At 40.2% G+C, this 16446-nt stretch overlaps 1 protein-coding gene across 1 annotated transcript; it reads left to right on the forward strand.

The window, feature by feature from the left end:
• The first annotated feature begins 5741 nt into the window (after positions 1 to 5741).
• Positions 5742 to 7588, forward strand: LOC137170717 (DNA ligase 1-like). Its single transcript, XM_067574263.1, has one exon. It carries the CDS (start codon positions 5856 to 5858, stop codon positions 7275 to 7277), a length of 1422 nt encoding a protein of 473 aa, XP_067430364.1. The 5' UTR covers positions 5742 to 5855; the 3' UTR covers positions 7278 to 7588.
• The last annotated feature ends 8858 nt before the right edge of the window (positions 7589 to 16446 follow it).

Consider the following 16446-nt stretch of genomic DNA (forward strand, 5'->3'; position numbering starts at 1 on the left):
CACCTCTAATGACAGCTATTCATGGCACCGAGTCGTCTGTCTGATGTAAAAGCAGGTTTTTTTTTTTAAAGCCACGTGGAGTTTGGATAAATTGTTTTATTTCTAATGAGAGAGAGAAAAAAAACCCGAGTCAGATTATAAATAAATCGCCTGGTGTGACGGCAGATATGTGAGAATAAATAAATAGTTTTATACATCTTTGCAGTTTCCTTGCAGGATTTAAAACGTGCAACACTTCAGCTCTTATCTGGTCAGTTTGTGATTGAATTCCTTCACTCCTCGTCTTTTAAAAAAAAAGCTACATCAGTGCCGCTGCAGGACAATGGAGGCGTCTGTTTTTAAATAAATAAAACTGTCAAGACACTAAAAGGGAATCACAACATTAGATGGAAACAGAGCAGCTCCTCTGTGAAGTGACCAGAGCGCAGAGAAAATGACAAGTGCCCGGAGGGAGAAGTGGCAGAAAAGACAGAGGTGACAGAGAGTTTAACAAGGGATTAAAACTCTACAGATTGGTATCTATCACGATGATACTGTGAATTAAAATAGAGCTTAATTATATGGGTCCACTTGCCAAGGGGCAGAGTTCATACACGCCCCAAATCCGGCCTAATATTAAGATAATATTCCACTGTAGTGATGTGAAACTGCAACTATAAGTAAGATCAAGCTTCATATTCACCCCAAAAGTGTTTTCATAGGCTGTCAGGATGATGTCAGATATTACTGAGGTTCATCAGTTGTATAATAAAGTAACAAATATCTTGATCTTTAATGCCACCAATTCGCTGTTGACTGCTATAATAGAAGAAAGGGAATAAAATGTAGATTACTGGACTTCAGACATCATCCTAAAAGAAGACTTACACACATAAATACATCTTTTTTTTTGCTAAGATGATTGGTATTCTGTGCTAAATAGAAAATAAAACCTTCATTTTCACACAGAAAAATGTGTCGTGAAAACCTAAAAAAAACAAGTCAAAATGATAAAACTGACCTTATCTCCACCTTGTTTAAAAACCAAATCTGACAGTTCAACCAAACGACACGCAATAAACTGTAAATATGAACTTTCTATTGAGGCTATGTGTCGTATATTTTTAGGCCTGCGTGTCTTTATGTGTCTGAAATGTATAAAAAAGGAGGAATGAAATGTCTGGTGGTGCTACAAGGTGCAACTTAGAGGAAAAAAATTTTTTTTAGGTGTATATAAGGATTTCACAAAATGTATTTTATATTAATTAATCGTTTGCATTATTTATTGTTAATTATAATTTATGTAATATGTCAATGCTAAATGAGGGTTATATTTCCAAAGCTCTACCCAACAATAACATGGTCAGACATGTTTCCACACGCACCCGTTTGTCACCTTAAATGAATGATTCACCACGCTGGTTAAATCATGTCTTTTTTTTTTTGGACTTAATTCAGCCTTGAACACATATTCCTGGACTTCCCTTCATGTTGCTGACTCCCTAAATAACGCACCTCATCATTTTCCCTCTATAATCAGCTGTTTGTTGAGGCCCTGGCTGCACATTTTACGCGGGGTAATAATGCTGCAAAGTGCCAAATAATTGGATTAACATGCTTAGATAATTGTGATATTATCTGGTGGTATAAACAGAGTATCTCCCTCTCTTGAGGAAAAGTTTTCTTTCCTTCACTTGCGGCTTTTTTTCCCCCTCATGAATGTTACCTGACATGAACGAAACGATGCAAGTAGTCAGAGAGATAAAGGCCTGCTGCAATGTTTCTGTTTCTCTCCGGGTGTGTCTCCGCCCGGATTTACTTCCCCGAGCAAAGTTTGTGTGTCTGCAAAAAAAAAAAAAAAAAGCAGCTTAACCTGCGGCGACAGGTGCCAACAAGAGGTCAGACCAAACACTTCCGACTGCAGAGATAAGGACAACATTCATTACTACACTGTAGTTTTGTGCTTAATTTAAATTTAAGAGTTATTTAGCACAAACTAAATTGGAAACAAGTCAATTTTCCAAATATACAATGCACCGGTTTCATTTCACATGTCTAGGAAGGTGTTTTTCCCCCTTTTTAATATATATTTTAGTTGCTGTAAAAGTCGAGTCATAGCTGTTTGTAATCCAGCAGGAATATCTTGAAGAGGGAGATATTATGACAAAAACTTTATTAAACTTTCGACATGTAACTCAAAACTAATACACCATATAGGGAACCCAAAAATTAGGATTATATGCTGAGAAGTACATCACGAAATATAAAGATATATGAAGTTATTACGATTGAAGAGCATAAAGAGACACAGATAAGACGATTATTACAATGAGACCTATTGGAGATGAAGTAGCCCCATTCTGAAAAAAAAACTCGACAGGAATATTACAAAAGTATGTTTTTTTTCCTTCCTTGTATGTTTATCATCTTCCATCAAAACGCAGAGGTGTGAGTGACTCGCGGTGCGCGCTCCCGCAGTTGATGCATCGCCTCCTCCTGCTCCTCCTGCATGCGTGCGCGCGCTCCCTCTAAGATAAATGCTTCCCGGGGAAAAGCCCCACTTAATGACAAGTTTTATAAATCTCATCCAGCGCATGTCTCTTGGTGGTCAGCGAGTCGAGATGAGTCAGATAATTAGGTCATAATAGCCCGAGAAACACCTCAGTATTGATGATCCCATTAAGGCAATGAGTGCTGAAACGTACTGTATATTTTCTGCCTCATTCTTGATTAAGAGGATTTCAGTCACTTTTTGAAAAACGTTTTTTCTTTTGCAATATATAGGAGAATATATTGAGAATATCTGTCTTAATTTATGTGTATTTATTCACCCACTTCCTCCTTTTTTTATTGTATTTCTGTCTGTCTGTAGACTTATTTGTAAAGTGAAGAATTTCACATTTTGATAAAGGTCTTCTGGGGCCCACAGAAGGTCCTCAGGTGTCCCACTATGTCACCGTGAAGACTGGGACACAAAATATTCCCCTTAAGAAAGTATGGAGTCCATATTTGATAGAAAAAGTTCTGTTTCTCCCATGAAAGCTGCAAACATTTGGATTTAGGATGTATCTGTTCATATCTCTCCTCCAAAACAGTGTTGCCGATATGGAAACCAGGCATATTTAGGTGTTGAGCCTGTCTCCTTGGCTGTTACTGTCATGATGCATGTCTGTCCCCCCTACACCACCACAACCACCACCACCACCACCACCATCATCCTTTCAGTGCCGCCCCTTTCTCTCCGACCAGCCTTTACCATCTGTTTTGGCTCCCCTCCATTCGGTCCCCTCATCTTTTTCTCCTCATCTTCCTGTGTTTTGTGCACTGTCCACCCTCCCTCCAGCTTTGTCTGTCTTAGTCCAGCCCCCTCCATTGTTCCCCCTGTGCCTCCCATTTCCGCTTTGGTGTTGCCCTCTGACCCCGCACCCTGTCCTCCCCCGTCCCTCCTGCTGACGCCGCCCCCCCCCCCCAAACCCTCCCCTCAGAACCCCAAATCTTCTTGTTCTTCTCTTGACTGCTCCCCCTCAAGTTTTTTTTGGGGGGCTAATAACTGTTGCCGGCAAGCGCCACACAAAATCCCAGCGTGATTGCTATTGTGAGGCGTACAATGGCATACAGGCAGTAATGGCCATTAGCAACAGAGGGGCTTGTCCTGCGAGCAGTGTTTAGCTGTGTTTAGCCCACATACAATTCAGACTGGTGGTCGGATGTGAACTCTTCAAGATTTAACATCAATGTCATTTGATCAGCTTCTGGTTTTTCTGCTCCTCTTGGTCTGTTGCTGACCCTCTTCCTCACTTCATTTTTGATTCCCCTAAAATAGAGTAAAAGTGGAGGATATTATCAAAATGTGCAGTCATTACTTTAATGATTTACATGAATGAATGCAGTGTGGGTGATACAGGCCACAAACACACACACACACACACACACACACACACACACGCACCCCCATTGACACACACTAGTAATTGCAGACTTTGAGGATCAGAGCGACTGGTGGACCTTGTCTTCATGCCTGTCAGTCAGAGGTGGTCTCCATGGAGACGGGCATCACAAAGTTGGCAGTAGGGCTGTAATGTTTTGAGGGGGGGGGGGGGCAATGGAGTCGGGTGTCCTCGTGGGAACTCAGGTGCTCCTCTTACAAGTGGAGACGTGGGCAGCGGAGTTAATCAAACGGATGGTAAAAGAACCTCATTATCCACAGAGCAGTATGCAGCTGTAATGCTGAAAATATCAAAGCACAACTTTGTTAGCAGTCGCAGTGAATGTCAGTGAGGAAACCAAAACACTTTGTGTCATCTTCTGGATTCATGTCTTGTTTCCAATTAACTTGCTAAAGAGACTCAGAACAAGACATTTTCAGGCCACTTTACACAAGAAGAAAATGTGGATATGCTTATGTGTCTTTGAGGATAACTCTAGATTTATAATTGACTGAACTTAAAGGGTCAGTTCATGTATTTTCTTATTTCCCCCAAAGTGGCTTCAGAGACTGAGCTGTTAACAGTTTTCATATGTTTGGTAGAAAGACGTTTCAGTGAAAACTGCTCACAGTGAGGTCTGTGGATTGTGTTGTGTGACAAAGATAACATTTCTAGAGAGACAAATGAAAAGATGATGCTGTAAGCAGATCAAACAAAACTTCTTTCACCCTCATTGTGTTGGATTGAGTCTCTCAGAGCTCCAGCACATAAAACTAAAACTATCTGTATGGCTAGATACCACAAGGGTCAGTGGAAAAATGTGTCATTTTTTATAATTTTGGGTGAACTAACCCTTGGAAAGATAGGGTCAGATCATTCTTAACTGATAACTTACTTGCCCATGCAGGACTGTAGCCAGGATTTTGGAGATACTGAGGTCAAGAGTCTTCAGTCTCCAAGTGCAACCCCACCCTCCCTACAATTTTTTTGACTATAGCCACCAAAACATCTGTGATTTTGTACATTAATTTAACTGTTAAAATACATTTTCTCAAACTTGATCTCCTTTCACAATTGTCTTAATGCTGCTTCAAAGTCCTCATAACAATACCTGGAATATAATTCCGGTGGAGAATCATGAGATACCGTTCTTTAAATTAATATTTTTGGCCTAAAAGAGCCAAATCCAAGAATTCTGACATAAAAAAATACCAGAATCTGGCCAAAAAAACTCTCTATGGTGGTCATTTAAACCCCAAAATTTCTTGAAACAATACTTGACAATATGTCATGACAATGAGCTCTCAAACAGAAATTATTGCACTCATTTTTGCATTATGATGACCACTGACTGAGTTTTTCTGTTTTTAATATCCCTCCAACACTGACAGCAGCCTTTAACTGTCAACTAGGTAAATTATTCGGGGGTCTGTATCACAAAGCAAGTTCAACTTAAAGGTGTTTGATGAATCAGCTTCCAAAACAAAGTAGAAATCAGCTGGTTTAGAGATCATTAGTCAGTAATTTAAATAATGTCAACATCAATGTAACTTTGCTCCAAAGATTTCAATCTTTTTAAATGTGATATGATATGTTTTTTAACCTGATATCTTTTATTTTTTAGACCAACTTTTATTTTTTAATCCAACTTTTATTTTTTAATCTGATATCTGCTGTCAGGTCACATGACCTCCTCCAAGGTTGAGCTCATGATGTCATCAGTTCCGGATGTCATCAGACATGTGACATTTGTCAACCTATGACACATCAAAGGCAAGACGGCTTTATGATGCAAGATTGTGGAAGGATCAGTTTATCTGTAAACTGAGACCATTTCATCTCACATCTGAACACAAGAATCGTGTTACAGATCCACAATCTATCAAAGACCAAAGAACGAAGAACGAAGACCATCCTTCACCCACAACTAGTGTCTACTTTGTAAAAACAATGAACAGAGGAGATAACCCAAGACGTCAGGGCAGATTTGCTGATGCTGCACCACGTCAGCGTCCTAATCAGCATCCCAACCAGCAGAGACCACCGGCTGGAAGGCCTCCCTGCCGCGACTGCGGATATCTGCAAAGTTGCCTCAACATTGCTCACAGGCAGATTGCAGAATGGAACAACTGGTCCCAAACTGTGGAGCCCATGCTGGGCAACTGGTTGCTTTGTGACCAGAGGTTACAGGCCAGTAACGCCACCATAAGAAGGCTGGAGGAACGTCTGGAGTCCAAGGAGAGGGAACTCACAGAGATGTCCTCTCTACTCCAGAAGAGTAGAGAGGACATCTCTGAGAGAGATACACTCATCTCCTCCCTCAGAGAAAGTGTCCAAAGCAAGACCATGCAGGCCGACACCATCGAACGCTTCTGGAAGGAGGAGTGTGACAAGGTCACGGCTAGATGTCAGGCAGAAAAAGCCACACTGTTAGCTTCTGCCCAGCTGAGAGAGGAGGCGCTTCTGCACAGCCAGAAGATGGAACAGAAAGAACATGAAAACCAGGGGATGAAAGAAGAGAACCCACAAGAAAATGAAGGGAATAAAGAAGAGAACCCACAAGAAAATGAGGGGAATAAAGAAGAGAACCCACAAGAAAATGAGGGGAATAAAGATGAGAACCCACAAGAAAATGAAGGGAATAAAGAAGAGAACCCACAAGAAAATGAGGGGAATAAAGAAGAGAACCCACAAGAAAATGAAGGGAATAAAGAAGAGAACCCACAAGAAAATGAGGGGAATAAAGAAGAGAACCCACAAGAAAATGAGGGGAATAAAGATGAGAACCCACAAGAAAATGAAGGAAAGAACGATGAGAACCCACAAGAAAATGAAGGGAATAAAGATGAGAAACCACAAGAAAATGAGGACAAGAAACAAAAGAAAGCAAGACAAAAACGGGAGAAGGAGGAAGAGAAACAAAGAGCAAAAGAAGAGAAGAAGAAAGAAAAAGAGGAGAAAATGGAAAAGAAGAAAAAAGAACAAGAGCAGAAGATGGAAAAGAAGAAAAAAGAACAAGAGCAGAAGATGGAAAAGAAGAAAAAAGAAAAAGAGGAGAAGATGGCACAGACACAGAAAGAAAACAAGGAGAAGAAAACAGGTTTTTGGGGCTGGAGACGCAAGAAGAGCGACAGAAAGGTGGAGGAAACTGCTTGTTGTCCAGCGGAGGCTGAACAACAAGCAGAACCCCTTCACCTCTCCACCCTTCCTCCCTCTTTCCATCCTCCCTCCTCTCCTCCATCTCTCTCACCCCCATCCTCCCCCCTTTCCTCATCTTCCTTTACCCCCAACTCCTCTTCCTACTCCGTTCTACCTTTCACCTCTCTCCGCCAACCTCTCTCCTCACCCCTCCCCTCTCTCCTCTCCCCCTAAACCCCACCCTCTCTCCTCTCCCCCTCTACCTCTCCTCCCTCTCCCCTCCACCTTTCCTAACCTCTTTCCTTCCCCCTTTAGGGCGGCACGCGGGCTCAGTGATCAGCACTGCAGCCTCACAGAAACACCTCCACCTGCCTGTTTCTGCTTGTTTCTGTGTGGAGTTTGCATGTTCTCCTCGTGTCTGCGTGGGTTTTCTCCCGGCTCTCGGGTTTCCTCCCACAACACAAAGACATGCAGGTCAGGCTGATTGGAAACTACTAAATTAAACCTCAATTGATCACAAATACCAGATGAAAATACAAATAAAAAAATAAAAAAACAACAACTGTATGACTTTACTTTACTTTACTGTGAATGTTAGAAAGTAGAAGCTCTGTCAAATATTATGTTATGATTTAAACAAGAGTAAAGTTCCATTCAGACAGGATGAACATCACAGGAGGAGGTGGGGAATCAAATATTCTCTGTGCTCCTCTGTAACTGATGTTACAACAGCCCATTTCATGAGCTTTTATTGGGTCTTTCTCTCCTGATGGTTTTATGTTTTTCTGTCCACATCGGTTCCCATATAGGCCAATACGGTATGTTGGTGTTAGCATTTTTCCATGTCATTGTTCCAACAGTGATTACAAAGACATGTTTCTGACCTTTCACCCACATTACAAGTCACTAAGAAAAATCTGCCACTGGTGGTGAACTTATATTCAAGTTTCAAGATCCAACACTGAATTATTATTATCATTAGGGACCGAGCCCAAAAGGCAGAGGACTACTAACTAAATTAAAGCTGCCAGCAGCGTTAGACTTATATGAATTTTGTGATTTTGGGAAAACATTGGATTTGAAAGAATGCCTCACTGCTTTTCATAATTTTATAAAACGTTCCTGCAATGTTTTGAGGATGTTGCTTTAAGAGAAAATTCTGTTCAAAATGTGCCAAAGTGATTTTAAGAATATGTGTTTAATGTTTTGAAAATGTTTTGAAATCATAGAAAAAAGAGGCTGCAGAACTTGCCTGAGAATCATCACATTTTAAAGGTTTCTTCAGTATGAAAGTAATCCAGTGATAGTAGGCTACATTACAAACAGGACTTGCTAAAAGCTAATTCAGCAGACTTTTAATGGAGACTGTTTGTTAAAATGTAAACAAACACTCAAATATTTGGTGGTAACGCACCAAGTAATGCAAAAATGTGTGAGCAAAGAAAGAGAAGAAGAGTGCAGCTAGTGAACATAAATGTAAGTAATGTAACATGTTTGTTAGTAGCTGTTAGTCACTCAATGTTATCAATGTGTTGCGGTGAGAAACTGAACACTGAATGCAAACAGAAGCTTTGTTTGTTTACAAAAAAATTCCACATGGAATTTAATTCATTTAGTCAGACTTCATGTTTATGTGAGCTGGTTTCTGATTGGTGGCGGCGTGGGGTGGGAGGGGTCAGATGAGTTTTTTTACAGGTTTTGTTGTGTTAATAACATTTCAGTGAATTATTCACAGTGTAATTAGCACCAAATTCATATTCATTCATCGGCGCGGCTGCTTCACTGTAGCTGGATACGGTTTCTCTCTGCAACCACAGGCAGTAATGAGGGTGGGAGGGCAAAGCCATCTAAATGAAATCTACACACTACATTATTCATGCTAAACAGTTTGCCATATTTTTTAGGCTGACACTAACCTTTCTGACATACATGCAGTTAAGGGACAACTGATCACAAAACTCACGGTTCGGATCGTATCACGGATTTGAGTCATGGATCGGATCATTTTATGGATCAGCCAAAAAAAAGGGGGAGGGACAAATAAAACATTGTTTTCCATATATTCTGTAAAACACTTACAGCAAGGAACTTTTGCCCATGGTCTTAAATGAAAACAACATTCAAGATGTCTAATGTTTAAATAAAATATATAAAATACTCAATGAAACAACATTTTGTGTCCACATCATCAAAACTTGATGATAATTTGCAAACATGAACACACGTCTTGTCCTGCAGCTTGTTGAACGAGCCACCAAAGAAACATTCACTGGGGAAAAGTGCACCGCTAACGTCAGTTAGCAGCTATGTAGCTAATTAGCTGCTCAGCTGTCTGTCCATGACTTTTACTTCCAGCAGTTTGTTTACGTTGTCTTAAATGAGACATTAAATGTTGCAATTAATCCGCGGTTCACATGCCTGCTGAACCATGGGGGGCGATCCATATGGATCATGGATCGACTACGATGTGTAACACCCACACCACTACATGCAATGCAAATATTGTAGTAAATATTGTCAAGCTGACATGACCCCAGTGCCCTCGACGGTAGCTACCAATCTATGCCAATGTAGATTGAGAGAGTTATTGATTGCTGCTCCTGTCCGTGCTGGCCGTGAAGTGATCCACTCCAAATTGGCTCCAATTTAAAACTACTAAAAAGAATGTAACTTTGCAAAAAACCCACTTGATTAACTTAGACTGCTGTAGCTAAAAGGCAGAGAACAAAGACTGTGGCTTTAAAGTAGAGATCTCTTCACGGCCAGTATGGAGAAGAGGAATGATGACAGAAACCAATAATTTCAACATCTTTCAATGCCGTTTCCTTGGACAGTGTTTCCCTGCTGAGCTTCTGTGGAAGGACAGTAACAAAAAGACAGAGAGTCAGTTACAGGCCTACTAAATACAATTTAGCTGAAATATGACATATAATGCAAGCAGACTCTAAAGCTGTAAACCACCTATAACTAAAATCTTGATAATCATAGACTGTATATAAAGATGGACGTAGCAAAGTGTGACATCACCCATTGGTTTGCAGTGGAGCCAGCTTGAAGCCCAGAGTTGCAGCTTGTGGTTGGTGCCATCTTTTCCGTTTGAAGCCAAAACCTTCAAATAAGGGGTGCAGGATGTTGCCTTTCACACTCTGGAAACATGCTCTGGACTGAGAACACTGAGCGGTGCATGCTTAAGCTAACATTAGCGACTTTAGCTAAATGATGCTAACAGGGCAGGTATTGTAATTCAAGTAACATTAAATTTACTGAGATACTGCAAAAATAGATCAGTGTGAGTCCTGGAGGTGGGGAGAGCAGCAGGTGAACGAACTGTCAATCACAGCTGTCAATCAACGCCCACACAGCAGACACTAAAGCTACTGTAAGTCTTCAAATCTTATTAACGGAGCAGTCATTTCCAAAATTACCACCAGCGCACTTAAAATAGACAATTGAGACCATAATGACTCATTGAAGAAAATATTAGTATTAGTATTTCTGGAGAGAAGTTGCCACTTTTTGAATGGGAGTCAATCAGAGCCAGGGATTTTTAGCGGCCATCTATGACATCGCATTAAAAGGTACTTCTGCATTGACTTCCAACCTCAAGCTGAGGTAGCTGTTGCTAGATGTTGACTGAGTGAACAGTCAAAATAAGCTTAATTATTTATCTGTGTTGTCAATGGAGGTAAATGTAGATGTCATGTGTGAGAAGAGGACAATCAAACCATTTTTTTGACAGTGTGTCTGCATCACCTTTGTATTCTCAGTCTACTGTTAAGCTACATATAGGGAGGTAGGTAAGAATAAAAGAGGTTATAGTTATGCAGCCCATATATTTTCAAACAGTCACTTTTACATTCATTAGAGTGATATAACGTAAGCGTATCTGACTTCAGTATATTTGGCTGACTCTGTTGTCAACAGACGATAAAGTGGAAAGAAATGTTAACACTGTAATTCTAACAGGCATTAAGAGAGACAGAGGGAGCGCCCGCTGATTTACTGCTGTGATGTCCCACTGATGCGTCATGTTTGACGATTATGGATAGCCCAGGGTAATAGCAACGTAATTAGGCCTTTACTGTCATGTAATTCTCCGTCAAGCACATTGTCAATATCTTGGTTGATGAGGTTGAAAGTGAGATTGGAATCCAGTGACCCAGGCCAGCTGCCGTAATAATGGCACACACATACATAGAAGCGCGCACACACATACACGCGCGCACGTAGAGTGCTTGTAATGCAGTGTTGATGCTGTGATATTTGCTTTTGTCCCAGTGTTGATCTAAGCTGACATTATGCTGTATGGCCCTGATCGCTGTTTGTCTGAGTGTTACATTTGTCATCTGTGGGAGGGCAAATGAGGGATCAGGAGGACTGGGGAGCAAAGTGAGAGAGGGAGGGAGGGAGAGGATGGCAGGTGAAAGAGAGAGGAGTAGAGAGAGTGAATGAGAGAGAGAAAGAGGTGGGGGGGGGGGTATGTGCTCATCTCTTGTGTGTCAGTTGCAGATCTGCTGGTGCGGAAGCAGATCTTTTCCCTCAGTGACTCTATTAATTTACCTCATTTATCTTAACCACCTCCCCCTCCCCCCAATAAATACTGGAGACCTCAGTCCGTGTGTGTGTGCACGTGAACAACCGTTCATCTGTGTGTGTGGATGTATGTGTGTGTGTTTGTGTGTGTTTGTGTGTGTGCGATGGAATAAAAACACAGCAGCTCCCCTTTCTATTCCCAGAGGACAAATCCATGGCGGAAAAACTCATTTTCCTGCAAATAGTTTGTCAGCCAAGCTAGGAGGAGTGATAAATTATCACAGACGTTAGGTGAAGGAGGGTGACTGGAAGAAGAGGGAAGCCCTCTCTCTCTCTCTCTCTCTCTCTCTCTCTCTCACACACACACACACGCACACACAAACACACACACACACACACACACACACACACACACACACACACACACACACAAACACACACACTCCTTTCTCTCATCCCATCACTTTCCCAAACTACTCCTCTCTTTCTTTCCTCCCATCATTTCTATTTACCTCTGATTTCTTTCATCCCGCATCTCGCATTTACAGAAAGCTCTGATCACAACAGGATACACGCATTTTTCTCACACATATACAGCGTGTACACACAAAAACACACACACAAAAACACACACACACACACAGTGCCCAGTGCAAGTTGGAATCGGGGAAAATGTGGTTGCCCCTACAACTCAAGTGTGACTCCCCATTCCAAATGATAAATTGATGGCCAGAAAAATTGATTTGTTTTCAACTAGTAACACATCAAAGAAATAATAATTCTGTGCGGGGGAGAGCGGGATGATGAATGGGGTGGACAGCTGGATCACAATGGAGCAATGGAGTGAGTGAGTGAGAGGAAGAGATAGAGAGAGAGAGAGAGATGAAGGAGTGGGATGTGAGAGAGAAACTGTAAAATCAACACGCAAACAAAATGTGTTTTTGTGTGTTTCTAAACAGGCCAACTCTGAGCTGACATCTCAGTCTCATCTTTCCATTTCATACTGGACAATATCAAACAGCCAAACATGTGGATTAATGTGTCATGTGTAACTATGGAAAGAGGTGTTCACATACTTTTGGCCATGTCGTATAAACAAGTGTTATCGTTTGCATTTCAATTTTAATTCATATTTTTGCAGATGTGTTTATTATTTTTTCCCATTTCCAGTTGGCAAGAACAGATTTTTTGAAACTGAGAAATCACGTCTTTCAGCTGTATTTCAACTTGGATTATAATAATTTTGCACCGTACTTTAAATGCTGGTCAAGTGAGCGTTTACAACTTGAAATCTGTGCAGCGTTGCCTGTAAAGGTGTAATTTCTTGATGAGTGGCAGAACGTCACATTTCTGGGAGCTTTTTCTTACCAAACCCTAGTGCTCTGATCAATAACTTTGAGAATATTAATAATGAATTTTCATCATTTTCATTTTCTATCCCAGTCTTCTAAGTTTGTTGAGGATAAGTATAGTAAGTATTTGTCAAACTGAGCCCCAATGTGTAAAATTCATGAATCACACTTTGTTTGGATGGCACAATCTGGATACACAGTTGTTACATAAAGTGTGAGGATGCAATACACTTAATTGACACATTTACTTTTTATTATCTGCACGTCAACACTGAATTATCCAAATATTTGTTATTCTTGAATTTCTCCTGAAATGTTCAACTTTCTCACGTTAATTTTGCTGCCACAGATCAAGAAAACAACTATTTTTTTCCTCCCAAATACTAAAATAGTTTTTAATGAGTTTTGCGAAACTGAAGTTTGTTTAGTATGAAGCATGTTTACTTTAGGAAAATATAACTGCAGGATCCAATAGATGATGAGTGAAGGTGAGCGCAGAAGTCCAGCAGGTGTCCCTATAGTGAAGATACCTAATGCAATATATAAGTTCATTGCTTCATTTATATTTATCCTCATGCATACAGTTTAGTTAGTTATCATAGTGGAGCAATTCTTTGACAGCCAACAAAAGAAAGCTTTTCCTTTGTCTTTGAAACCTGAAGAGAATTGAATGGCAACATTAACATTTGCTTCAAGAAATTTGAAATATGGTATAATATTGTTTCTCCACTAGTATCTCACTTTTATATACTGTATATGTGTGTTTTTTCCCCCCAGTTAAACTTAATAAAACATTATTAGGGCATGCACTACAGACTGAATTCATTTGAAAGAACCCTTCAATATAATTTCTCCTCATACTGAAGTATACCTCTGTAAATTATACTCCATTTAATGATTGAACTTGCCCATTAAGTGGTTCAGGAGACTTCACTTACCCTTTGATTGGTTTCAACATTTCCTATTTCTTGTTTAACTCTCTGTCCTCTTAGTACACCTCCACTACTGCTTGAGAAGCTATTAAGTTTGCTACACATAATTCAATCTAATGAAGTTTCTAACACGAGGAGCAAGGCCATTGTGTACAGCTACTACTTGTGACACAACAAATTAACCAAACAAGAGCAGCTTTGACACCACAACCTCTTGCCAAAGTGTGTGGGAGCGATACTAACAATAAGCTGAAAACAACCAATCAAAATGCACACAGGTGAACTGCAAACACATGTAATGTCTTTACAAATCTCCTTGTCTATTGATCTTTTCTGATTATAACTGATCATGTTTTTCAAATTTTTGCATTTGGATTGGTCTATTTATTAAAGAAAAGCAATAATGTGGCTTCAGTTTGATCAATCAAATATGAAAATGTGATTTTTGTGATGAAATGTGACTATCACAGCTGTCAGAATGTACGTTGCAACTCTGCAGGATCTGAGATATTTCCAAGAAAGCAATCTGAATATTTCAGCATATCTTAAAGCACATACACAACAATAATATACATAATTTTTAAGCAGTAAACAGACAAAGACACCAGCAGAACAAAAATAACAGCATTTCGGTTACATCACTTTCCAGATCGGATGAATTAAAGGACGTGTTTCCGTAGTAACCTAAAAATATTTTCTTGATTCCTCTCTCTTGTAACTCATCCGCAACTACAATCCTCCCACTCAGCTCTCATCCCACTCAGGTAGCCATCTCGCTCAGGTAATAACCGTTAACATAAGCACTGAAATCACATCATCATAATCATCATCATTATCATCATCGCGCCCGGCCGGCTCCAGCACACTTACAATCATAGCTACCGCCAGAAATAACACAGTTGCATCTATATATTCACACAGTATTCAGGCAGTTATTTGGACTGGCACTGTGCACAGCGGATCATTAAATGTAAGAGGTGTTCTTCCCACTCGTTTGCTCTCTTCCCTCCAGGTTTCTAAAACTGATCCTGTCTATACCCAATGTGTGTTTTCATCCTGCTCATTTTTTTTCCAACCATATCTTATTTTTATTCTTTTTTATCACCCCCTCGTGCCACCGCCACCATCCCACCCCTCTACACTCTCTTCTCTCCCTTCGTAGTGATTGATGGAGTTAGGCAACAGAGCACAGAGCAACGTGTGGCCAACAGTCCAAGACAGCTCGTATCAGAGAGAAAGAGAGAGGTTGGTGAGGGGGAGGAGGAGGAGGAGGAGGAGAAGGAGGGTGGGGATTAAACGAAGAGAGAGGTAAAAAGGAGAGAAGGAAAGAGGAAGGGAATAGGGAGTCGTAGAGAAAGAGTGTGTGTGAAAGAGAGAAGGGGAGGGAGGAAGAGGGAGAGGAGTGTATGAGAGAGAGGGGAGCTCAGCTGAAAGCCACAGACTTAATTCTATGCATCATTAAGCAGTCTCACTCAATGCAACATCCCCTATACATCATCCACGCTCAGTAAACACAACGATGACATTACATTAGCAACTGCAAATGAATTTTCTTTTTAGAAGGAAATTGAGAACACTCTCTTTCTCTCCCTCTCTTTTACCCTCTCTGGCACTCGCAAAGCTTGAGCGCAGGCCATAAAAGGCAGGGAGATATAAACAAAATAAAAACACAAACAATATTTCCCTTTCTCCGGCTGCCTCTGTGGCACACACTCTCACGGGAAAGTGCATAGCTTTGTGCACAAATACACACCACTGTTATGCATTGGGATGCGATTTATTTATAATATGATATCATTAACATGAACATTTGATTCATACTGCTGCAGGAAATATGCACCATATTTATTTAAAGAGAAGGTATCTGGTTCTTAGAGACACTGTTTGTGTTGTTTACTGTCATATATCTCAATTTGTTACGGGTCTGTTAGAGTTTTACAACTTTTTGTTTAAACTCTCTGTTTCATCAAGCTATTCATAAATTCAAGCTTAGCCTGGTTATAAAATGTGTGCTTACAGAGTGGAGAAAAGTGAGTTGCACTGCACAGCTAGCAACTACTAGCTACAACTAGCTATTAAGTAGAGATTAGTTTTAGCTAACTGAACAGAATGACAAAGTTAACGTTATCTTGCTAATATATGACAAGATCATATTACCTGTATGATTGACATATTTGATTTGACTGATCAAAATGTTGGTTAATTATGTTGTATTGCACAATACACCCCAAAGAACAAAACATTATGCCAATAAAGTCATGCTAAATGACCAAATAACTCGGTTAGGTTAACGTTAGCTTAATCGGTTAAAATTTAGCTTGACCTATTATTCTAAACTCACTAGTTTGAAACTAGTGAATTTCTATTAATTGAAGGACTTAACGTACAAACTTAGTAATGATTCATTTATAGCTGGTGAAATTCAATCCTGAGGTTGATTAAAACACCCACACAGACAACAGCATGCAAAATTCATACACACATTCCTGCTGTAATGCCTAAGAACACGTGAATAACATATATTATCAAGCAAGTCAAATGAATAATTATGTTTTTATTGCACAAATTATGCTCTTTCCCTAAAGT

Source organism: Thunnus thynnus, chromosome 19 (genome assembly GCF_963924715.1).
Source record: "Thunnus thynnus chromosome 19, fThuThy2.1, whole genome shotgun sequence".
Taxonomy (NCBI): Eukaryota; Metazoa; Chordata; class Actinopteri; order Scombriformes; family Scombridae; genus Thunnus; species Thunnus thynnus.

What these genes read in the sequence shown, in the direction of transcription:
- LOC137170717 (XM_067574263.1), top strand. Translation starts at nt 5,856, where the DNA reads ATGAACAGAGGAGATAACCCAAGACGTCAGGGCAGATTTGCTGATGCT.